This window comes from Dreissena polymorpha, chromosome 4 (assembly GCF_020536995.1).
Source record: "Dreissena polymorpha isolate Duluth1 chromosome 4, UMN_Dpol_1.0, whole genome shotgun sequence".
Classification (NCBI taxonomy): domain Eukaryota; kingdom Metazoa; phylum Mollusca; class Bivalvia; order Myida; family Dreissenidae; genus Dreissena; species Dreissena polymorpha.
In genome coordinates this window covers 50,398,049-50,424,857 of record NC_068358.1, presented here as the reverse complement: position 1 = coordinate 50,424,857, position 26,809 = coordinate 50,398,049, and the positions used below count along the sequence as shown (strand labels likewise).

The 26,809-nt window shown below is 36.1% G+C and overlaps 2 protein-coding genes across 5 annotated transcripts in view; one reads left to right on the top strand and one right to left on the bottom strand.

The window, feature by feature from the left end:
- Positions 1 to 26,809, bottom strand: part of LOC127877524 (adhesion G protein-coupled receptor B1-like) — a 469,993-nt gene that overhangs the window by 288,438 nt on the left and 154,746 nt on the right. The window lies entirely within an intron of this gene.
- LOC127877532 (uncharacterized) overlaps positions 1 to 26,809 on the top strand; it is a 66,743-nt gene that overhangs the window by 30,341 nt on the left and 9,593 nt on the right. The window contains exon 1 of one of the 3 annotated variants that reach the window (XM_052423488.1): positions 415 to 815. The exons of 1 other annotated variant lie outside the window; for it this stretch is intronic. In XM_052423488.1, the coding sequence (XP_052279448.1) occupies positions 573 to 815 (243 nt within the window). In that variant the 5' untranslated portion in view covers positions 415 to 572. Of the gene's footprint in view, positions 1 to 414; positions 816 to 26,809 lie in introns of those variants that run through there. One more of the 3 variants, XM_052423486.1, reaches the window with a different exon arrangement.

The following is a 26,809-nucleotide window of genomic DNA, read 5'->3' as shown; positions in this document are numbered from 1 at the left end:
TAGTGCTGTAAGGCGAGAAACGACGATGGTAAAACACGTTCTGCAGTAAGCGTACACACTTAGTATCAAAGAACGCTCAAAGTATTTGCAGTCGGTGATAAGATTATGTAACACAATTCTATAAAATGCTTAATATGATGCATACATTATTCCTTTACAAAATCTAGTTATAATACTTCTGTACTGAGAAAAAAGGGAGATACCATATTGCTGTGTCACATGTGCACTATGCTCTGTTTAAATGAACCTAAAAAGTTTGGTATACTAGTTAAGTTACAAATAAATTACACAGTATTATCAATAAGTACGCTGCATCAGTGTGTATACAGAAACGGGTTCGATATCTCTCACTGCGTAAGGCTCGCAACCGCGGTCGACTTCTCAGTCTCGATGAGTTATTGCAAGAGTAGCCCGACTTGAAAGGGCGTTTTTACAATGCGATCAATCACATGCTTAAGCATCGCGGAGAGAGGATGTGTATGCCGCGGGCTAAGTGGATGTAATACACTGCAGCGACTTGGAAAATACACTCAGTGCTGTTGCGGAAATAACATAGAACGAACACCATAAACATGAATATCAAAACTTTCTCAATTTCAGCTGCGGCTTTTGTGTTTGTGTGTATTGTTTTTGTGAAACTTTATTATGTTCATGCGCCGAATGATCAAGTCGTGAACGTTGTGAGTTTATCAGCGGACAATTACGTTACACAGCCGCATCTGGATGATGTTTCCAAGGTTCTGATAGCTCAAAGAAACAACATTTCGAAAGTGCTTAACCTGAAGCAACAAAAAATTGGCCAGATGGAGTGCGAGGTGAGACGGTTGTACCCATTTATGCCTAGTGGACTCTCCCATCCTTTTAAATTGGATCAATTTATTTTCAAAATTAGGGATGTCTTGTATATTTATTTCTATATTTAGAATATTTCTTACAGAAATTCCTTTAGGCAAACAGCGTAGACCCAGATGAGACGCCTCAGCATTATGCGGCGTCTCATCTGGGTCTACGCTGTTTGCCAAGGCCTTTTTTTTTCTAGACGCTAGGCATAAATGGTTTAAAAACTGATTCGTAAATACAAGCGTCGTAATTAGTTTTAATCGCGCTTGTATGTCCGGTTAAATAACGTAATTCTTAGTTTTTTTTAATGCCTCTTTACCATTTATACACGAAGATGTCGTTTATTTCTTTCGTTATAATACTCGAATGGATATTGGTCGAAATACATAAATCAGTACATAACGATATAATCATAGAGCATATTTCCATTAAATACCATGTCAAGGGAATGTGACTGACATAATAGACTTAACGTACAGAGGATGTTCTGAACATATTCGGTGCGATATTTATGTGTGTAGTCTTCGTATTACTGAAACAAAATTTATCTTGTATTTATTGTTATATCCACCTATACATAACATTTAAGCTTTCCTAAAAGTAAAGTTAGCATACAATACATATCATTTGTAAACTTTTTGAAACTTTCACATTTTATGAGTGATTAATTGTTCAACTCGCCAAAATTCGTTTTTACCTAATATTTTTATATAGTGTACGCAAACTTTCTGAATGACGCTTAAAACCTTTTTTATTAAAACATGTTCTTACAGTAATTATTAAAATGCGGTAATTGTAATGGTAGTGTATGCATTTAACAGGTAGTTAACAGGCAACACAATTATTAAGATTGAATAACTGTGTCTGTGTATTATAAATAATTAACAGCACACGTTAACACTTGTTTATTAAGACAACCTATGCCTATTTGTTAATGTATACCTGTCACCACAACAGACACTTGTCAGGACGATCCATATATATGACGCGCATAGTCTTTACGACCCAAATATCAGTAATCAAATCAACCAGCATTATATTGTTCAAACAACCAACGTATTAAAGCTAGTGTTGAAGTATGTGTTAAAAAAAGGAAGTCAAGATTTTACACAAAATGACATTCACTATAAAACATGTAATGTTGTCCATCCATCCAGATTGACTTGGGCCGTTTCGCTGCTAGAATTCGTGATTATCTGCCTTTGTTTAGTTACAAACATTTTGAAGATTAAAGGTTACGATTAATTTTATAAATGACAGATTACGATAAATAACGGTGATATAAAATGTCAATATTTTCTCGCGATTCGTTGCTTCTCGCAACATACAGCATTCTCACAACTGACGCTATGAGTTCATTTTTGTTTTGTTTTTTGTTTTCATTTAACCTTTTCAAAAAGGCGAATGCGTTATTCTGTATCTCAATAAGACATAATGATAAAGTGGAATTCATTCAACTCTGTGGCTGTTGCATAGTAAGCATGACTTGTCCTCTCTCGACAGATTATCAGAATCGTAACGACGCGTTTCTATCCTTAAACCATGCGATGCTAATTGAAGGCGAGATAAGGCGCATCTTAATGAATATTTCGTCGAGATAATGCGCATGTTCAAACGCATCTATTAAATGTACGTTTAGATGGTAAAATAAAGCACTGGAGTAAAGGTCGGCTCAAAGTTTCTGTAAAACAATCAACTGTTTTCCGTTTTAATATTTGCACAAATTCGTTTTTGCTAAACTTATAGCGCCCAACTATGACTTTAACCATACTCATTTTAAGCGCATGCAACTTCGTATCCCACAACATGTATCCTTTATCATTTAAGTCGCATAGTAAATATAATATACGTCATGCATAATATGCTGTTTAATAACAACATTTTTTAATTAATACATAAATTATGTAACAATAATTTTATAATTTGGACGTACTGGAGATGGATTTGCACAAATCACAAAACGCACAACAGTAATTAAGTGTCGCAGAATACAGATTGTCAAACAAGTTAAATACATTTAAAAAAATCGTGTCATGCATTTACCACAGGCACACGGCGTCAACTCCCCCTCCCTCCCATGAAGCTATAACCAGCTCAATTTTTCCATTTTTATACACAATAACAAAACAAACAACAGTTATCTTCGTTCGGAAGTGATTCCAGAGCTGTTTGGGTTTGGGTTTCGAAGATCGAAAAACTCGGGGGACTTATTTATTTTATTAAGTATTTTCTTTTTTACGAACATGAAACTCGTTCTTGCCACTTTCTGTAGAAATATGAATTGGCATCGTTGCCAATAAGCTCAGGAAAACTATCTGCGAAATTAGCAATACTATTGCCGTCTTAGATGTCCCATGTATTCAAAAATTCCGTGAAGCTCAGGTACTTCAGAAATGATTGCCAGTCTAAACCCATGTTTGCCTAGTGGACTTTCCCATCCTTCTAAATTGGATCAATTTATTTCCAAAATTAGGGAAGTCTAGTATATTTATTTCTATATTTAGAATATTTCTTAGAGAAATTCCTTTAAGCAAACAGCGCAGACCCAGATGAGACGCCGCATCATGCGGCGTCGCATCTGGGTCTACGCTGTTTGCCAAGGCCTTTTTTGTAGACGCTAGGCATAAATGGGTTAAATTGAGCTCATGTACTTCAAACCTCTCAGAGCATGTGTAATATGTCACCGTTGCAACGTTCAGCGAATTATCCACGTGTAGTGAGTTTACATTAAGTTCAAAATATGAAGTCGCATGTTTACTGAACGTGTCAAATGGAAAACATTGGCCTTGTTGATTAGCTACGAATCCTTGATAGTGACTGTTTCGAGAGGAGTGTTATGATAAGTTGTTTTATTTATGATAATACAGAAATACGATACTTATTTGAACTAGATAAACCCAACTAATCTAGTTTTCAGGGGACCGTTTCTTAAAACTACGTTCGTTCAAAAATCATGCGTAAGTGCAAAACGTTTAGTTAGTAGCGTTTCTATAAACTTCGTAAAGTTACGTTTACCGTATTTTTGCACGTCAAGTTACGTGTGCTCAAAGGCTCACGTAACTCAGTAATTTAGCGTAAATATGGCGGCGTATGCACCGATATTTCGGAGAACCGAATGTAGACTACGAAATCTACGAGCGCAACATCATTTTAGTTAATTTAAACCTTTATTATGCCCCCTTCGAAGAAGAGAGGGTATATTGCTTTGCACATGTCGGTCGGTCGGTCGGTCGGTCCGTCCGTCCACCAGTTGGTTTCCGGATGATAACTCAAGAACGCTTGGGCCTAGGATCACGAAACTAGATTTTTTTTTTTTGGGGGGGGGGGGTGGGGGTGGGGGGGGGGGGTAGGTAGAGCTGCAACGATTCACCAACAGCTCGATTCGAATCGATTTCGATTTCAGACACTCCGATACCGATTTTTACGATTCGATTCATCTTCAAACCTAGTTTTATCATATACTCACTCTTATGCCTCAAAATTAACATTTCTGTTCAAATGTGATTTCAATAAAACACATAAAAAAGAATCGCAAATTAGGACTCATTTTTAATATAAAAAATTCTGACTAGAAGATTGTGTAGATTACACAATAATATAAAAAATAAATAAAATATCATAAGAACGTATCTGGAATCAGTTGAATGGTAGTACTATCACTATTACACCTTTACCCAAAACCGCTATAAGCATGTCTACCACTGTGCCATGACAACATCACCTGTTACCTGTAGGACAAATCACATTCTCTAATAAACTTAACAAAACTACAACAGAAATAGAACTACTTTTCTGGCTGGCGAATTGAGTAGTTGCACTTGTGCGACCTCTTTGTCTTGCTAAATCAACGTTATGTTTGCGTTTGACATATTGCATTAAATTAGATTAGTGGTTGAGCCGGACTTAGCGTACGCCACATCCGTGAAGCACAGTTTACACTTTGCTTTATTGGTAAGGCTACCATCCCGAAACCCAAAATACTGCCACACTTTTGATTTAAGCTTCTTAGTCGCATCTGATAATTTCAATTTGTCGGCAACAACTTGTTCAGCCATTTTGACGCTTTTTCCGAAAGTAGACCGTAACGGGCTTATTGATTGGATGACTTAAGTAATAAGCAACCAATCGCGCGCGTCGTATTTACAGGTAAAGATAAAACCTACACCTTCCTGTATCAATAGTCAGAATACAGCGCGCTTTACGTATCTATGTATATATATGTATATATGTTAAAGAATCGAATCGAATTTGGTAGGTTTGGTAACGTTATCGAATCGAGGCATTTCGAATCGATTTTCGATGAATCGGATCGAATCGTTGCAGCTCTAACTTACGCATTCAGAAAAGCGTACGTAACTTTATACGTACGTACATTTTCGTCCGTAAAGTTACGCATTGTACCAGAAACGGCCCCCAGATGTGGTAAATCATCCATCTTTTAAGATTTTTTTCATAATCCCCATAACTACGTGGTAAGCATGTATACGTTCAACTGATTAATCGGAGTGGAGAAATCTTATCATGCCACAAAACATGCAGTAGTATCATACAAAATTGCCCACCTCCATCTACTCATGACCCATCTCCCCCTACTGGACGATATATCTGTTGAATGTCTGGCTTGTGCTAATATACATGCTTGTTTGTTCAAGGATCTATAATGAACTGTTGTCATGAAATACATATGGTCAGTTTTATTTGTGAGCGTTAGCGTAATGCAGACCGAATTTTGCAAATCAGTATGCCTTAGCTACTCTAGGAACCGTAACCCGTGACTGCCTGTGTGGATAACTCCAGTAAAATTTAGCAGACGACAGAATGCTAAAAGCGTCTTCTCTAACCACCTCATCTGCCTGTTCTCACTGGTACAGTACATAGTGTGTATTTAACAGCTTATAAGACAACGTTGTCCAGTCTAGTGTTATCATTGAAATCTGTACATATTGGCTGCTTTCAGGGAAAACGGGGCTTAATGCATGTCAAATAAGATAAGCCTGTTCACACTGATTAGCTGTATCAATGATTTGAAAAAAACAACACATCTCGAACTATGTTTTAAGACACACTCTTTATAAATTTGAATGGGTTGTGGTCATTTCAAACTTGCGATATAAAAAGCTATAACATAATTTTGAAAACTGAGTTGCGTCTAAGATTATACAACAGCGAACAAATTCAGTGCCTTCAGCGCTTTGATTATGTTTATCTTCTCCATAAAATGAAAAACGTAAATTACTTGCTGAAGAAAAAGAGATTAATTCATACATAAAAAGTATGATAAGCGTCATTATATTGCTAATGAGAAACTATGCAATTTAGACAAGTGGTCTCGGTAAGACTGGCAGTTGACGAATTCCTGTCAAAACTTGTCTTGAGTGTTAGTTCAAAATGTATATGAACGCAGAATCATTTAGTGACCATAATGTGTATAGGTCGGTTATAGTATTCAGATGATACGTGACGATTATGTAATTAGCATGGCGTCCCATCAATTAGTGCAATAAAACGGGGGGTTTTGTGTCGTCAGTTATGGCTCTTAATGACAAAACAAAACAAAAAACAAATATTTTATTACATGTTGTCACTAGAGATATGAAAAGGCGCTGTATGTTATAACATGTAATGTATAAACACATGCCTGTATGCTAACTGTATACTCATCGATTTTATAACATGCGAAATATTGATAGTATGATGTTCGAATGAAAGTATAAAGAATCGGTATTCAGAGGGGAAATTAAAAGAACGATTGATTCGTGCTATTGTACTTTTGTGCTTGTGTTCATGGGGTGAAAATCTCGAATTTACACCATAACGATCAAAACGTTATTTGATAACGTTTGAATAACTTATGCATTCAAAAACCGTGTTTATATATTTTTATTGTCGCTCAAAATTGCGCGTATCTGTAATTTTACCTTCATTTGAGTATTGAAGAAATATCCAAAGACTGTGTCGTGTAGCTTCGTAACTTCTTCATAATTGATTTATAACAACAACAACAACAACAACAACAACATTAATTAGCTCTTAAGCATACAATTTATTTTTAGCCAAATGCAAAATACACAAGTGCAGAGACCTATAGAATACATACAATGTATTTTATAGGTCTTTGACAAGTGTTATATCATGGATTATTATGATAATTACGAAAATAATGTAATTGTAGAGGTAAACAAAGATTTACTTATTCATAACATACATGTAAGATTTGTCACTTGAACATTGATACATGTACTGTCTGTTTGTTGTTTATAAACAATTTAGACTAAATAACTGTATTACATAAAGTAATATCACTTAAACATTGATATTGATTGTTAATGTAACTCATAATATTTCGATATAAAACTAGATTCTAGTAATCTTTTCTTCGATAAATGACTCTACATTTTAAGAAATTATTAAATAATTATATTATTAATATATAAAATTAATAGTATAATTTAATTACTTAAAGTGACTTCTCAATACTACTACAAAGACAAGACATGAAGGTATCATAAGTCGTGTTTATTGACAAGACATTCCTTTGCCACCTGTTGTGTATGACACCATGTTATGATTTATTAATTATCTTGACAGTGACTGATAATAAAGAGATTATCAAGTTGTGCTGAACAAAGGGGCTACTTAACGTCGGACGAAAAAATGCCCAATCGATCAGTGTCACGATTTCTGCAAACAATTAACATTTCGTGTGTATGTGTGTGTGTCGAAGTTTATGAGGTGCTCCCTCTCCTGCCGCCTGAGGATGCATTATGTGTTGACCCGGAGTGTGTCCCCTTTCTCCTACCTATTAAATTATTAGACTCACTAAAGTTTGAACGAACTTTAAATTATAGCTGCAATTTACCGGATTGTCTCCCCGTACCCTTATCTATTTTAATTACAAGACTAAAAAATTGTGACGAATTTTGAATTATAGCTGCACTTCGCAGCTTTAAAATTGCTGCCTAAAGAATTTCAATTTTGGTGTGCTCTTGTTTTGTGTGTGTTGAGGGGGGGGGGGGGGGGTACCCGCAGGAAACGCATGTCCGGCATGTTGGCCATCAATCAAACTCACGTTTTTTCGGGAATGGGGATTTAGCTTCGCTCGCCTAAGTGAAAAGCGCCGGTACCAACCAATGCCCTAATCGGACAGCCAATCAACATCTCGCCAACTAATGATACTATTACCTAAATATCAATCAAACAATTATTTAAGAAATAATTCGTGTACGTTATAGTTTGTTGTCGAATAACGCACGGCCGGAAGTTTAGATGCGTAGGGATTAAATCACGAGTGCGAAGCACGAGTGATTTGAAACCACGCATCTATACTTCCGGCCGTGGGTTATTTGACAGCAAACTATAACGTACACGAATTATTTCGATTCTAACACGATTTTTACTAAAGATTTATAGAATGTATCTTATTTTTCTTGCATACTATTTTATGTGAAGCTCCGCCCATAAAATAGCTTTCGGCTGTTCTGTCGATCAGATCTCCGCCCTCAATAACAGCCAAACTGGGTGGAAAAAACCCATTTCATTTCTGCTGGTGGAAAATGTATCGGCATGTTTTGTTTAGCTACAGCGCGTGCTTTCAGTGTATAAGCTCCGCCCATAGTTTGTTGCAGAATAACCCATGGACGATATTTTCTTCTTTGTTTATATGAAATTTGGCACGTGCCGTGTTAGAATTATCGATAACTTTTGATACCGCTTTGTTCGCCATTTTCCTAAAAAAGCTGGGGGTTGAGGTTCACATTATTTTTAAAACGAGTTTCATCGAAAAAAAACGGGAAATAAAAAATAACTCAACATTGTCAGTGGGATTTATAGCATTCAGACAGTCGTTTTACAGATTGATTAGGTGGAGGCATTACACAATTTCGAAGCCAAAAAGTGATCGTGAGACGTGCGAGTTGAAGCTTCAATTTGTAGAATTACCAACGTTCTATTAGACTCAGTCATCATCCAGAATGTGTGTGTGTATTTCGAAGTTTACGAGTTAATTCCGCGTATGAAGCTGCATTCTGTGATGACCTTGCCCTCCTAACTTACTATCTGTACTAGAGTCACAAAGTTGTGACAAAGTTTTCGGCGTAAGTGTATTACCCAGCTTTTCACTTTAAATGGCCTTTACATAACGCCAGCTCCATTCATTCCATTGGCTGATTTGAGCATAATCACCCGGAACATTGCCAACAGCAGGATGTATCACTAATCAGTGTATGGAAAAGCGGACCTCTGTATGCATGTTTTTTCCCCAGGAACAATTACGCATTACCTGTTAATTTCATCCCCACGACTGTCAGGGTCAGTACAGGGTCAGTAAATCGTCTGAGGAAGACGGAATGTACTATTATCAAACGCCTTATGTTGATAACACTTAATATACAGCTTACAAGATATCAAATACCACGAATTTTAGGGAAAGAAATGCACGAAAAACTTTCGGAATAGCTACCGACATTTGCCAGTTTGCTCTAAATAGCGCAGTGTGATTTCACTTTTCTATCGGAAAGTATCTTGGTTTGAAGTTCCCTTGACAAGACGCAATACGATTTGTAAAGACCCGCGCCATGCGAAAATGGGACGTATGCAATATGCTGCCAACGTTGCTCCAGGTCAGCGTGCGCATCTGCGCATTCTTGTCAGGATGTGCACTTAGCAGGATACTCAAGATATAACATAAGATTGCGTGCTTTATATAGCGGAAAGCGTAGCCCCTCACCCAATGCAAAAGTGCGCTGGATAGGCTTGAGCTACGCTTGTTTCATATGTCACAAGATCAAATTTCGCATGACAAGGATGTTGCAGTGTCATTTGAATGTGTGGTAAGAGAGCTGCGTTTTAATCATGTATCAAATTGTTCGATGACGAAGAAATAAATTCATGATAAGTCATATGGGGACACATATGATGTGATCACACGTAGTAAAATTTGTATATACAAACACTATTATGTGGTTTAACGAACATGTACGTATACATCATGACAAGTATTTCTTGCGTTGGATATGCGAGTTGTATTTGAAAAAAGAACACAACAATACTCAAAACTTTGTTTTAAATTTAATAACTTAGAAATGTTAAATTTCTACCTTTATTTCAAAGTCAGAATATTTCTTGTTATACCCCCATTACCATTGGTAATGGGGGCTATATAGGAGTCACTTTGTCTGTCTGTCTGTCTGTCTGTCTGTCTGTCCCGAAATTTCATCCGATCTTCACCAAACTTGGTCAGAAGTTGTATCTAAATAATGTCTAGGTAACATTTGAATATGGGTCATGCCGGGTCAAAAACAAGTTCATGGGCTCACTTAGTGTGTTTTTAAACGAAAGTTTGTCCGGACCATAACTGTGTCATTTATCGTTAGATTTTAAAATGACTTGGTACATTTATTCACCATCATTGGACGGTGTGTCGTGTGAAAAAAGTACGTCAATATCTCAAAGGTCAAGGTCACACTTGGAGTTCAAAGGTCAAATGCTTGTCCGGGCCATAACTTTGTCAATTATTGTGAGATTTTAAAATAATTTGGCAAATTTGTTCGCCATCATTGGACGTTGTGTCGCGCGAAAGAATTACGTCGATATCTCCAAGGTCAAGGTCACACTTTGAGTTCAAAAATCAAAAATGACCATAAATGAGCTTGTCCAGGCCATAACTAAGCCATTCATTGAGAGATTTTAAAATCATTTGGTACATTTGTTCACCATCATTGGACGGTGTGTCGCGCGAAAGAATTGCTTCGATATCTCCAAGGTCAAGGTCAAACTTTAAGTTTAAAGGTCAAAATGGCCATTAATGAGCTTGTCCGGGCCATAACTATATTGTTCATTGTGAGAATTTAAAATAATTTGGCACATTTGTTCACCATCGTTGGACAGTGTGTCGGGCGAAAGAATTAGGTCGATATCTCAAAGGCCAAGGTCACATTCTGAGTTCACAGGTAAAAAATGGCCATAAAAAGCTTGTCCGGGCCATAACTATGACGTTGATTTTGAGATTTAAAAATCACTTGGCACATATGTTCACCATGATTGGACGGTGTGTCGCTCGAAAGAATTACGTCGATATCTCCAAGGTCAAGGTCACACTTTTAGTTCAAAAGTAAAAAATGGCCATAAATGAGCTTGTCGGGGCCAAAACTATGTCGTTCATTGTGATATTTTAAAATCATTTGGCACATTTGTTCACCATCATTGGACAGTGTGTCGCGGGAAAGAATTACGTCGATATCTCCAAGGTCAAGGTCACACTGTTAGTTCAAAGATCAAAAATGGCAATAAATGATCTTGTCTGGGCCATAACTATGTCATTCATTGTGGGATTTTAAAATGACTATGTACATTAATTTTGTTCTCAGGCATTGGACGGCGTGTCATGTGATATAATGCAAGAGTTCAAAGGTCAAAATGGTTATAAATGATAATGGCATAATAATTCTTAAAAATCGCCATACATTAGATTCTCTTGTTTTGTGAAGACAGCATGCAAAATAGTCTGTGTCAATGCGGCACGTGGGGGTATACGTCACGTCTGTGACAAAGCTCTAGTTAATAATGACTTCAATTTCTAGCCCGTTAGAGTTAACTGAAATATATTCAGTGTTTGTGTTGCCTGTTGCTGCTGATGGAAACGTGAGAATCCGGGGCAGTCCCGCATGTCTGGTATGACAACCACAAACCAAGCTTACATTCGCTGGGCGCTGGGATTGAACCCGGCTCGCCTAGGTGAGAAGTGCATGTACCAACCACTCCTCTATCCGAACAGCCTTGATAATGACTAGTTGTTTTCGTTGAATTCATACCATTTCTAAAGCCGAAACGTGATCTTTATAAGCGGATTTTGCAACTTCAAAGTCTATAAAGAAACAAAGAAATCCCCGTTAAATAACGGTAATGTAATTCGTTAAATGTTTTGTTGGGGAGCGTTTTCCTTTTAAAAGTTTGATAAAACAAGCTTTATGATAAAATGGTGTTTGTCGCTCTGTTATCACTATAGATAATACATAATAGTCGGTTCAGCGACTCGACAGTATAACTATGGAAGGGTATTAAGGTAAAAATTACATCATTCGTGGCGTATATTTACATTATGACTGATGCTTATTCTAATGTGCTTTATGACAATTCCAACATGCGTGTTGTCTTTTCGTTTATAATTGATCATTGCTGCAACATTACATCATTCATGATGAATATTTACATTATTCGTGATGTTAATTCTAACATGCTTCATGACAGTTCCAACATGCTTGTTCTCTATCGGTTATACTTGATGATTGTTGCAACATGCTTGGTGACTATCCAATGTTTGTGTGTTCATTATTCCTGAAACCAGTCATAATCGGTTTTGCCACTAAGCGTCATTAACAACGGCAATTAGCAACAGGCAGTAAGCAGAATGTAACTAAGCAGAATGCAAGTTACTAAATTATGACAACATGTGGCGCGCGTTTATTTTCCGTGTGTTGAATAAATTACTTTTCGGAAAAAAACGAAAACATCCGAATCATTTTGACTAGTAAACTGAATAAGCTGAATTAGCTCCCTTTGTTATATAATCTACATTAAACTAAATACGTTTTATATTATTGCCATGAAGACCAGTAGGCCTATACAATGAATTGACTGCCGTGAATGTTTTTGATATTTGTAAGATGCAATTATCACTCAAGAAATTATACATGTATTTTATTCAGGACATAACGGGGCTGATGTGTTGGAAGTGTTGCCCATCCCTAGTCGGAATTTTCTCTTAACTTTGGAATTATTATCGTAACACGGCGACGCTTTCATTTAGCAAGCGCACGGATAACGGAGCAGTCAAAATTATAAAACGCTCTGCGGACTAGATTTCACAGTTAAATAAAGCGTCTGACCAAATAATTGACGAAGACATACATGCGTTTTCAATCTGACATAATTCGTCGCTCATTGTGCATGTTTTTTGTAAAGCATCTGTACGTTCAGTTTCTATTAGGATGCAAAATCAGAGTGTTTAAGAGAGGTTGAAAGGCGTCCGCGATTGTTGCGCCAAAATATCAGTCGATTGCAAACTTTTTCGAACCAAGAAAGCAAGAGCCAATAAGTGCAGAATAATTCGTGTTATCGATTTTTTTTTTAAGTTTAAAGTTTATATTAAGGACAGTTTCAAGGATTAAAGATGTTATGAAACTTCAGTTAATTATGATAGTTTACAGTTTTATTAATTCAATACAAGTGTGCAGCTTCAACAATAGTAAAGCAGCAATGATTTTAAGGTATGCATTTTTATAAATCATTTCACCCTATTTCAATAATGAAATCACCCTATTTTTTAAAATCGATGGGTGAAAACCCTATTTCCCAAATAATTATCTGGGGCATTGAGTACAACTATTGTACTCCTCAATGAGAAAACAACTACTTCTACTACATGTATTAAAATATCATAAAACATAATTTTCAATCAAGCTGGAAAAAAATAAATAAAAAAATGTCAAATGAACAGGCATGTCATGAACGTTGACGTCGCTCTTGGTTACCAGAAAAATTCCCACGCACGTATTTCAACCGTCATTGTTTACAATCAATTAAGTGCATAAGTACTTGAATGTGTATAGCGTTTTATAAAGGTGTATGTCCAGCCACAGGTGGTTAGCGTGTGGCTATGATACTAAATAGTGAAAACATCTTTTGGAATAATAAATAATCATATTATAACGAAAAAATCAACTTTTCTATAAAAAAAACTATCAAATATATATATAACAAGGTATCCAACTCGAAATCATCCGAAAACTGTGTCAACTTTCAAAAAATAACACGATACACAACTCGCGTGACCCAGTTGTGATCGATCAGACCGTATTCATGATTGAAATCTTCACGGAGTAAATGGCATTTTCCCTGCAAAGTTCACGAACCTCGATACCATAATTCAATAAAACGTATGTAAAAACATTCTTACCGTGCTTGCTGTTGCATTATGCATTAAAACTAACTGTCCTGCGCATTTTGAAACCTTTGTTTACATACATTTCAACTAACTGACATTTTAAACACACGAGTGATTTCATTGGTCAAATGCGGAGTTGTGTCTTTACAACTGGAGATTTCATTCATAAATACGGTCTGATCGATCACAACTGGGTCAAGCGAAATGTGTATAGCTTTATTTCTTAAAATGTGACCCAGCATATGTAGAAATATAACAATATATATACATATCTTGAAAGGACATTCATTTCTGCGTTGAATAAGACCGGGTTCATGAAAATCGCTGCAAAATTGATTTAGTAATGGCTGTTCAAAACGATGCACCCCGTTTTCGGATGATTTCGAGTTGGATACCTTGTTATATATAAACCGATAGTGAATTTGTTTTTTTATAGAAATGTTGATTTTTCGTTATAATATGATTATTTTTCATTCAAAAAGATGTTTTTACTAATTATGATCTGAGCCACACGCTAACCACCTGTGTGTCCAGCGCGAATGCCGGGAGAACAGGGCTCAATGTATTTTTATGTTAAGCTCTATAATATTTATATCTAATCTGTATGAAAAAAATGTCGGTGAACATTAATCCGGTGTTAATTTTTGAAAATATTGAGGCTTTCATTAATAATGGATCTGAAACGGAGCATTAATCCGCATTGAAAAACACCGAGCATATTGCATATTAGATCGGACACATGAAATTATTTCGAAAGAAAGCAATACGAGTTTCAATTCTACATGAGTAAGTCTCGCTGCGCACGATTACGCTCTTACTGCTCGTATATATTTGACTCTTATGAATATTGGCAAATACCTAGTGTTTTATTTTGCTTAATCTAAATTGTGTCATGCATCTATATGTACTTAAAGCAGCATGACCAACAGCTCTTTCATATGTGAAAGAGAATGACACGAAATACCTACCCATCTATAATAAAGTTTATATGTCCACTTCAATATTATAGTTTTATATCATTTTATGTGGTGCAATATAAAAGTACTCTAGTAAATTTGAAATTATGTAATGGATTTTCTCTCAACATACATGCAGAGTTCCAGAGAACTTTTTCAGCAAAATCTTGGATTACACTTTATAAAAAAATCCAGCCTTTAAGTCTATTACAAATTCCTTTTTTGAGGTAAGTATAATTTTTGGCACATCCGCATTTAGGTTTGTAGTCTAAGAAGAGCTCTTGACAATTGCCGGGTTACAGCAGACTTTTTGCGATAAAAGCACCAGATAATGGAAAACGTTCGGCTTTTCGACTGTTTTAAAGATGGTCTGTTATTCATAATAACGTTAAAGTGCTGTTTATTTCATAAGTGTAATGAGGGCCTAAACGAGTGGGAACTCATTGATAAAATGTTTACATTATATGCATTGATATTGAGTTTTACGCATGATCACACATTTTGAATACTTATTTTATTTTTCCAATGTGTAACCGTACGCACAGAATTTAAGTCTACTTTTTTACTAAATTTAATTCATTTTTTTACGCCTTTAAGCGTCTTATCTGGAGCTCTGCATACATGCATAAGTAGCATATATTAAAATATATCCATAGAATTTCTTTGGTTATTGAAGGTAAATTACTGTACACAAATTATGGTTAGTCATTAACAAAAAAAAGTGACGTCTACAAACGCGCGGTTAAATTCGGGTCAGTAGCAAATATCTTACAAAGGGGCGCAACTTCTCCTGTAACATAAAATTTCCGGTATACGCCGTAAATTTCCGTAGTCGTCCGTAGCATTTCGGAACGACTGTCAATTGACATCATTGCATCATGTATGATTGTATGTTGCTTTGTGCTTGAGTGAAACTCACATCTTGCCATCGCGTTAATTTATTCAACGCATCAATATTTGATTCCATTATGCACTGCGCCTATTGCACAAGTCTCTCTGCACAAACCAACATACACATATATACAGAATGCAATTAACGAACAAGGATGTTGCATCTGTGCACATGCATGATACCATTAAAGGGATCTTTTCACGCTTTGGTAAATTGACAAAATTGAAAAAAGTTGTTTCAGATTCGCAAATTTTCGTGTTAGTTATGATATTTGTGAGGAAACAGTAATACTGAACATTAACCATGCTTTAATATAGCCATTATATGCATCTTTTGACGATTATAAAACCTAAAAATTATAAAGCGTTGCAACGCGAAACGATTGAATAATTTGGAGAGTTCTGTTTTTGTCATTAAATTTTGTATAACTACGAAGATTGCTTATATAAGGTATAAAATACGTGAAGTATGTGTACTCGGCGGAATAGCTCAGTAGGCTAAAGCGTTTTTACTTCAGGACTCTGGCAGGACTCCAGGGGTTACTGGTTCGAAACCTGCTCCGGGCAATGTTCTTTTCCTTCTTATAATTTTATTCTTGATTTTTTACTGGAGCTTTTACGATCCAATGTTTACATTTATCAATATAAAGCATTTAATAAATAAGTTAAAAAATGCCAAAATCTGTGAAAAGGCCCCTTTAAGCAGAATGTAAATAGACATTTGACATCAGGCAAGGTGTAAGTGTCATCAAGCATGAAAAGGTGTCTACATACAAATTGAAAGTACCATCAAGAACCATGACACAGTCACAAAGAATGATGTAATTTTTCCCTAAATACCCTTCCATATATAATAGTGTTAGTTGATCATATATAACATCGGTGTATGGTCTTTGTGTTTCTTATTTCAATGTTTCATATCTGGGGGTTTTAATTTGCAAATAGACATTTAACATTGAGTTCTTTTCTTGGAAGACCTTGATTCAGTATTGCGAACTGTCGGTTACGTGGAATAAAGGTAAATTAGGCTCCGATGTTGACTTTTCGACAATATAACTGGAAGTTATTCTAAGCACACAAATGAATCTCACTGGGTTTCGTCAGTTAGATTTCGACAAAAGCACATACTTCAATAAACGAACCCAATACGTTCATCTATCAACGTAGTGTCCGATGAAATGCACCACAATGTTTCAGACTCACACTTAATATAGAAACACACACAAACCACACAAAGCAGAGACTTGCGAATAACGCATTACTTTAATATATTATGAAAATAATTAGTTTTTGGTTTCGGATTTTGAGGTACTTACGCCTTATAATTTAAAATTTCCTCAAGAGAAGATCCCGACCAAACTGGATTTCTTTTTCAAAAGTCGCGTGAGAAAATTAACAGCAAAAAAAGACATAATCAATGTAAATTGTTGAATTGATTTTATTTTTAAAAAAATTGACAAGAAAATAGTGACGTTTATTAATATTTTTTTAATTCCACATGTAAACCTTGACAGGTTCTTACCATGCTTTGATTTGATTGGCAACTTCAATGTGCATTCGCAATGTTTTCGATTGAAACTCAAACATAGGATTATTATTATATTACACGTTCATCTCTATGACCAAAGGAGTTATTTTATTTGTGGTTAATTGATGAAACCATATTCTGAATTTCGTAGCAGGATAGATAATACTATATGTTTGCTAAGGGTGAAAAAGGATAACTTTTCCTTCTTTTAACTAAAAATTGAACTGTGAGGTTATATATATTTATGAGTTATGTGTTTATTTTTGTCATAAGAAGTGCTCCAGTTTCTATAGATTTGAATAGCGATTACGTTTTTTGCTATAAGTAATCTATAAGTGAACGCTTCCGTAGTTATCAGGTTCAATTGTGAGATATCCGAATATTCAATGCATGTGTATCGTAAGTTATGACCTGAATAGTCTTGCGTTAAAGTTGTATGACCTTTTTGGAGTATAAAATCATCGGTTAAACAAGACTATCTAATGATAACGGATGTCGTGTGCTAAACAAACGGCAGGTGAAATGTCTATTTGCTATTTAAGGGTCTTGTAGTCTTGGTCAGATATGATTCAATGTAAATTTTCAAATTAATACGTTAAGTTCGGATTTTCAACACCCCCCCCCCCTCCCCCATCTCATCCGTACGGATACACTAGGCTGACCTGTTGTGGTAAGATTAAACGAAATAAAATACGTTTGCTAATAAACGGAATCAATTAATTCGTTAACAAGGCCTTTTTTTAAACCTTTTTATTTTAGCTCGATTGCATAGATAGCCTTAGGCTTAATTGAAATGCGCTCGAGTCAATTTCATGGGACTAGAAACAGTACTTGGTGTCTATGGGGGACTAAAGAACGCGCCTACTGTTGGTATCGAACTCGTGACCTCCCGATCGCTAGGCGGACACCATATCCACTAAACCACTGAGACCTTCGATCACAATGACTTTAATATGTAAATATTCAAGTCTTCAACAAAGCATATTTAAATGATAATAATATGTTTTTTCATCATGAAGGTATGTTTGTTTCTTTGATAGCGCGTTACAACCCATGCGATTCATAAAATGACTACGCCCATTATAAACCCTTCATCGATAATGCTTTTTAAAGTTGTCAGGCGCAAGTAAAGTCGGTGTGATTAATAGTTGAACAAATGTTTGTTTGTTTGACTACACGATTCAATTATGCCGGCTTATAGGTTTGGATTTTTCGTGTGGGTTCGCATGATGTAAACTAATTAACCTTTTGTTCTAAATAAAAAGCTGGTGTATCAACTATCACGTTTAAAGTAGACGCTTTGTATCATGATTGAACGCATCGTCGGATACCCCCTAATCTTGATAAATGCAGAGTAGCGGAATGGGTCGAAGGTGGATATAATGTCTGTCGTCAGTCATTCTTTGCGTGCACCCGATACATTTGTATTCAAAGAACTTTTCCTCCTTCACTGCTGGGCAATTTTGCTTGAAAATGCTCAGGAATAATTTTTGATGACTCATTTTGGCCATTTTTGCCGATCTCTTAAATATGTAGGTCACTTGAGCAAAAGATATATTTTAACAATGAAAACGTCAACAATCGTCTTCTCTGAAACCGCAACGGTCAGATGTTTAATATTTGGTGTGTAACATCATCTAGTGGCCACACACCAGAATCATGATTTATAAAGACGTATAATTATAGTCAATCCTTTTTTTATTATTATTTTTTGAAACCGTAAGGTTAAGCAGTTTAAATTTTGATGTGTGACATCTGATGAAGGTCGTGAAGCCATGTGGCCGAAATTTGTTACTTCTTTTCCTTAATTAATTAAAGGTATTTTTTGGAATTTGGTATGTCACATAGTATTGTGGTCCTCTATTAAATACATGTAATTCAAATCTTGTCTTTTATGTCAAAACTGGCCACGAATAAGGATCATGAGATTAATTTAGACTAATATAGTACATAACTTTAAAAATATCGTATAAAACGACTTGGATCAGGGGTTTGACATTTTCTTAACCCATTTATGCCTAGCGTCTAGAAAAAGGCCTTGGCAAACAGCGAAGAACCAGATGGGACGCCGCATGATGCGGCGTCTCATCTGGGTCTGCGCTGTTTGCTTAAAGGAATATCTGTAAGAAATATTCTTAATATAGAAATAAATATACTAGACAACCCTAATTTTGGAAATAAATTGATCCAATTTAGAAGGATGGGAGAGTCCACTAGGCATAAATGGGTTACACAGCTAATGATGGTCCTCAACCAAGTGTGTTTAAGACCAATGTGGTCAATACCTTGATGTGCCGTAATGACATTGTTTATCTTGACAATACCCACGCCAATTTAGAATCTAGTCCACACAGGTCTAAACACTAGGGGTCACCTTGATATCATAGTAATACCATATGTCAACTCTATATGCCACATTTTATGACCCAAGCTTGACGAAACTTGATCAACTTGTTTATCTTGATAACAGGACCCCAATCTCAGCAAGAGGGCTCGCTTGTTTCAATAGCCCAGTGATCGATTAGATAAATGTGACTTGATTGCACAAGATAATTAATTTCATGAGCGGGTTGTTACCGATACCATTACATGCGTTTCTCTGATAAGCGACCGCGGGCTTGTAGGCTTTCAGATGCGTGGCCGAAAACAACCATTTTATCAATGTGGGAAATTAGTTATAACAAGTATATATAACTTAAATACGTCTATGTGTTTCTGTATAAATATGTATGTGTTGTTTTTTTTCATACTCAGGTGGTACCGCACCGGGTCGTATTTATTGTAACTCGAAATGTACAAATATTTAACATAACGATGTGTTTGTGAAACGCTATGTCCCCCCCCACACACATATTTGGCCTTTCACCACTCAAAATGTGCAGCTCCATGAGTAACACATGCATGCCAAATATGAAGTTACTATCTTCAATATTGCAAAAGTGGTGGCGAATGTTAAAGTTTGACGCAAACCGTTTTAGTCGTTCGCGTAGCGAACAGCTAAGGTTACTGAACATTTCATGTCAGTTCGGCTTATCTACGGAAAGCCTACTACCCTTCACACCTGCCGTATCCGCGGTAGAATGAGTTGTATAATTTATGCAAGAGGTTTTAGTTCTCCAACTATATTCATTCACAAATAGAAACATTATGTGAATATCGTGTTAAATGGAATATTTTTGAAATGAGCTTGTATAGAAACGAATCAATAAACATTGTTTGTATTATACGTGTCTCGGAAGAAATTATTTATGAATGATTAAAATAGTCCACTATCTGCTGCGTCTTAATGACGTAGTACAGGTCATTCACAATCTGAGGCTATTAATAGATTCGGGAAAACAACGCAATAGTATAAGGTTACGATTGTCTATATTCTCAATTTATAAAACGTTGAACACGGATGAACACGAGTTCAACAATAACTTCAGGGATACAATAGACAACAACAACAATGCTTCATAATCGCTTAAACCGAATATAAAAAACAATTAAATATAACAAGAATGATCTGTTTCGTAATCTTGTTCATGCTTCTACAGCGGGGTTAAATGTGATATTTCTGGGAAACGTTCTTTTGTTTTCAACAGATAGCGGCGATCTTTTGTATTTACGGGTGCTAACAACGCAATAGTAGACGGTTAACCTTGTTTATATTCACAGTTAGTCGCACATTCACCGCATGAAATGTGTGTTATCATTGTCAAACCACAAATTAGTGTAAGTAGATAACATTTTTACTACGGGAGTGCACATCATATGTGTCCTCACATGCCTTATAATGAGTATTTTTCTTCACTATCGAAATATGTCGTATGTTAATATTTGATTTATTTCGACACATTTAAATTACACGTTCATAGCCGCGTCATGCGAAAATGGGTCTTATGCGTTTCGGCCAGCGTATCTTAAACCCAACATGTGCATTTGCGCAGTTTGCGCAGTCTGGTCAGAGGCGATGCTGTTCGCTTTAAATCACTCAATGTGTGATAGCCTCATTATGTATCTCCTCACCTGACTAAGAGATGCGCATGCTGAATGGGCTATATAATACATACCTTACTATATATAGTAACATATTTGTAGAGTTGTTCATGTCATTATCACCATTGCGGGGTCATTATAAATATTCGGCCCTAGGGCCGATTATTTATATTCGGCCCTCAAAATGTGTGCGCGTGACGTTCAACTGGAAAAAAATGGCGTCCACAATCAGTCTTAGCCATAAAGAAGTAAAACATCTACTGGTTATTGTTCTACACACCGAAGTTGTGTAATAACCATGTTTATTTTCGGAAAATCTAATTTGCTTCCATGACGAATTAAAATTCTGGACACATTTCTTCATCGCCATCCATCTTTTCCATGTAAAAGCACTGGATGTAAGCAGGCAATTCTTTGTTGATAGACATTCTTTGATCGACTGACAAAGGAACGACTTATTTATCAAATAAATTACCCTTTTTATTCAACATCGATATCCTTCGAGCAGTTAAAGAACAATTCACTGACACTTTTCTTAAATTAAATCCATCGATTGTTCAACAAAACATCGCGTTATTCGAGTACATTCGACATTTTAACGAAATCGAAAATGCAGTCTCACCAGTTTCATTCCAGTTTTATATCTCAACACTGTTATATCCCAACACTGTTATTCACATTCATTATATTATAATAATCCATCGTAAACACACACACACTAATCGTTCGATGCTTAAAAATATTTAAAGCCACATACCTTGAAATGAAGTACATGTTAATTAGTACATATAGATGCAATTTGAAAGTGTGCAAAATTGTCATTAAATATATAAATTAGTTAGCAAGTAATTTATTATTTTTTTAAATTTAAAAACCGAAAGTAGGATTTCTAAACGTATACGTACATTTCGACAAACGCGATTATTTTTAAGTTTTAAAGCGCAAAAAATGATTTCCACCTTGTAACCACCAGCTATATTCTAATTGAGATAGCTAAAATTAAATCTATAGCCTAGTTAGCAAGTAATTTGTTATTTTTCAAATGGTACCGCTTTTAAAACCGAACGTAGGATTTCTAGACGTATACGTCCATTTCGACAAACGCGATTATTTTTAAGTTTTAAAGAGACGGATTTCTACCTTGTAACCACCAGACATATTCTAAATGGCATAGATAAATTATGTTACTTAATCATCCTTAAATTAACTACGGCATGTATTTCATTTCAAGGCGTGTGGCTTTAACTGTTACATAAAAACACTCCAAGTCCGATTTGTTGTTGTCCTTTAATCCAAAGCGTCCAGCTAGTTTCGTCATTTAAATTACGTCATATGAGATAGGGTCAATCCGGGTAAACTCGGACACTTTTCAGCTGGCATCAATAGCCATGTTTTCAAATGACCAAAACAACGTTATCTTTCGGAATTAAAGGCTACCGAAACCATCACACGGTTCTCCTCGGATTTTATCATTATGTGCAGACGTATCATATGCGGATTTATCGTAATTTTTAGCAACTGTCGTAACCGCGGAACCGGGTAAACTCGGACGAGGAAGGTAAAACTCGGACATGACGTGGAAAATTTCGGACACGTAGGGAAAAGTCGGACACATGTATGATTTAAAAAATATATAGGCTATCTCTAGTAATCACTTATTGTATACGGTGGTATACAGGAAGCAAACGGATACATATACTGAAGTTATTGTCTATAGCAGATACTCGAAACGATAATCCAACAAAACATTCTTGGCGGTGGTAAGTTTACTTGATCTAATATCTTACTAGCCCAACAAAAATATCTACGCTATTAAGCAAATGCTGGGTAGTAAAATGTCACAACTACGTGGATTTTGTTTCATTTATTTAGTTCCAATGTATAAATTTGGTAATGCAACAACAGTTTACTGTTTTGAAATCTTTATTTTATTTGTACACAACATTTCCAGGTTGTTGTTAACTTTAGAATCCGACAAAACAAACGTACAACATGTTTTCAATTTAACTTTGAAAACTATAATCGGTGTTGTCCTGCGTTATTTCTTGTCGGCCACGGGACCGATTTAGATAATTATATTAGACCATTTGGCCCTTATTCATCAACGTTTTAAGTCTAATATTAAGACTCAGATTTAAGACAGGAATCAAAATAGTGTTATACCAAAGATTCTAATCACACAACAATCGCATTCAACGGAGCGATAACTAAACAAGGATCGCTTTTCATTTATACGACATGATTTGCTTTCTCTAGAAAATTGATCATTGTGGTTGTATAAGTTACTATAGTAACATTTTTTGCATCGAACATGTTACCAATTATATTGTTTAGTAAGAAGTTCTTTGATAAATTTATAACTCTGAGAAATAAAAATGACCATACATTTATAATAATAGTTGAAATGTGCATAGTATAAATTGATCATTGTATATCCCTATTCTATACATTTATACATTATATATATCCTATACATATGTATTATGTATGTTTGTCAATGCAATTATAATGTTCGTCGAGTAAAACTTCGTTTACATATTCCTGCATACTTCAACAATTATAAAAACTTTTATAACTTTGATATTGTGTTCACTTCTCGTACACTGTTCACGTAATGTTCAGTCTTTCACTTTAAAACCCACACTGCATCGTTGCATCGGACCCTTACGACCGAACTTAGACGGGCGGTCTTTCGCCTTAAAATAAAAGGCGCCGTCTACGAACCTGAAGGCATTCCCAAGATTAATTGAATCTTCTTTTCTGACATAGCACAGTTGCCTGTGAAATGCTGCATCGCTGTAGACTTCTATGACATTTTTGTCAACAGGGTTTTGAGGCTCCCGGCAACAAAAGAACGGTGTTCCGATTTCAAATCGCTAGAAACCATCGGTGCATATGACCTTATTCCACTACGAAAACAATCCAACGATTTGCTACGATTTATCACATTTATTGAATCGGGAAGACTCGTGACGGTCTACGATTCAGTGACGACATTGGTACGATTGAGCTACGACGAATCGTGGGATTCGGTTGAAGTCTAAGTCTTGCGAATAGGGTCGTGACTTCACTACGATGTGGAAGAATCTACTGCGATTGTACTACGAACGATGCAGATCGGTCACGACTAAGCTAGGACCTCACCGAACGCAGCCATGAATTAGGCGCCAATATCTATTGATATTGATCTAAATCGCGAGAATCCTAGCGGGCTCCAACTCCATCGGGGTGAACTCGTGAGAGTCTTGAAAAAGTCGTAGCTGATTCGTAGACAGATCACGTGATCACCTACGTCATAAATTGCGTAATAAATTGAATGAACATATAAGTACATAAAGCTGGTTCTTCACAAATTTTAGTGAAGGACCACAATAGTATGATTTTATGACTAAAAATGTGTCCATCTATAATTTAGTATAAAAGTAAGATATATATTAAAGACGTTACTACACGTTAATACACGGACCGTTATGCTCCCTGCTGGCCGGTTATCACTGCCCGGCCCGGCTCAGCCGTGTATTATCCTCTAAATATATGATGAGCGCATATGGAATAAGACCCATTTTCGTACGACGAGGGTCATTAAAAAGCTCATTGCGAATTTATAAATAGAACATTTTAGAACAATGCTTTTCGATACAAAATATTGAATTCAAAAAAGCAAACTTGTAAATAAGGGCAGCATATCAAGGCGTTTGGGTACGGCAAACATTGTGGTTGGATAATTAAACGATTTTCCTCTTATCGTGACACTATAATATGGCGGTAATGTTTGTTTTCTCATCTTGAAAGCAAAACTGTGTTTATCGATAGTCAATTATATATTTCCCGGACGATTTGGTGAACGAGTGGAAACCTGAAATTTTGCGAGATGGGTTTTAACGCGTAATTGTAACTGGGCCACAATTTGTGTCGTTTGAACATACAGAGAGTTGTCCGGAATTCCTTACACTGAACAGTGCTACATTCTTTGCGCTGAGAACAGACACGGTGATGTAGCCAAATTTCAGAGGTTTTATCTCGAATCAGCCTAAGAAATATTCGAAAATATTCACGCGTGTCTGCTGACGTTTTGTAAAAGTCATTTAAGGTGAAAAGCTGGGTAAAACAGCTATGCCGAAAAAGCGCATTAGTGCTCTATACCTATGTTTAGGTCAGAGTTGTTGACACCGTGTGAACTGCTAGGGTAACAAGTAATGCATAAATCACAAAGTACGGTTCAACAGGACTGTCTTTATGACTACCTAAATCGTGAGTAAAAAGTATTGCTCGCAGATTTATTTGTAGCTCACCTGAGCACAACGTGCTCATGGTGAGCTTTTGTGATCGCTTTTTGTCCGTCGTCCGTTGTCCGTTGTGCGTTGTGCGGCGTCAACATTTGCCTTGTTAACTCTCTAGAGGCCACATTTATTGTCCAATCTTCATGAAATTTGGTCAGAAGATTGGTTTCAATGATATCTTGTATGAGTTCGAAAATGGTTACGTTTGCTTGAAAAACATGACTGCCAAGGGGCGGGGCATTTTGCCTTATATGGCTATATAAGGCTATAGTAAAATCTTGTTAACACTCTAGAGGCCACATTTATAGTCCGATCTTTATAAAACTCGGTCAGAAGATTCATCCCAATAATATCTTGGACGAGTTAAAAAATGATGCCGGTTGGTTGAAAAACATGGCCACCACGGGGGCGGGGCTATTTTCCTTATATGGCTATAGTAAAATCTTGTTAACACTCTAGAGGTCAAATTTATTTTTCGATCATCATGAAACGTGGTCAGAAGATTTGTCCCAATACTATCTTGGATGAGTTCAAAAATGGTTTTGGTTGCTTTTAAAACATGGCCACCAGGGGCGGGGCATTTTTCCTGAAATGGCTAAATATGGCTATAGTAAAACCTTGTTAACACTCTAGAGGCCACATTTATTGTCCAATCTCCATGAAATTTGGTCAGAAGTTTGGTCTCAATGATATCTTGGATGGATTTGAAAATAATTATGTTTGCTTGAAAATAATGGCTTCCAAGGGGCGGGGCATTTTTCCTTATATGGCTATACTAAAATCTTGTTAACACTCTAGAGGCCACATTTACTGTCCGATCTTCATGAAACTTGGTCAGAAGATTCATCCCGATAATATCTTGGACGAGTTTAAAAATGATGCCGGTTGGTTGAAAAACATGGCTGTCAGGGGGCGGGGCATTTTTGCTTATATGGCTTTAGTAAAACCTTGTTAACACTCTAGAGACCACATTTATTTTCCGATCTTCGTTCAACTTGGTCAGAAGATTTGTCCAAATAATATCTTGGGATCTCAGGTGAGCGACTTTGGGCCTTTCGGGTCCTCTTGTTTATTTATTGTAATCAATTATCTTATTGTATATTTTGAATTTGTGTATGTTGTCAAAAATCAAAAGATTTGTACAGGGAATTTTCATCTTAAAATTGTATTCTTAGTGAGATAGGTATTCGATATTCCAATAATATTCATTTAATATGATGATGATTGCAAATTGTCTTTATATTCAGTTCTCATCACCATTTTCATCATACTTACTATGCTTTCAGAACGTCCATAAAGGGCCATGTTGTTGTTACTTTGTCTAAGTTATCCGTATAAAATAAATAAGATGATAAAAGTGCGCACAAAATCGACCCGTGCGTTATGACACACT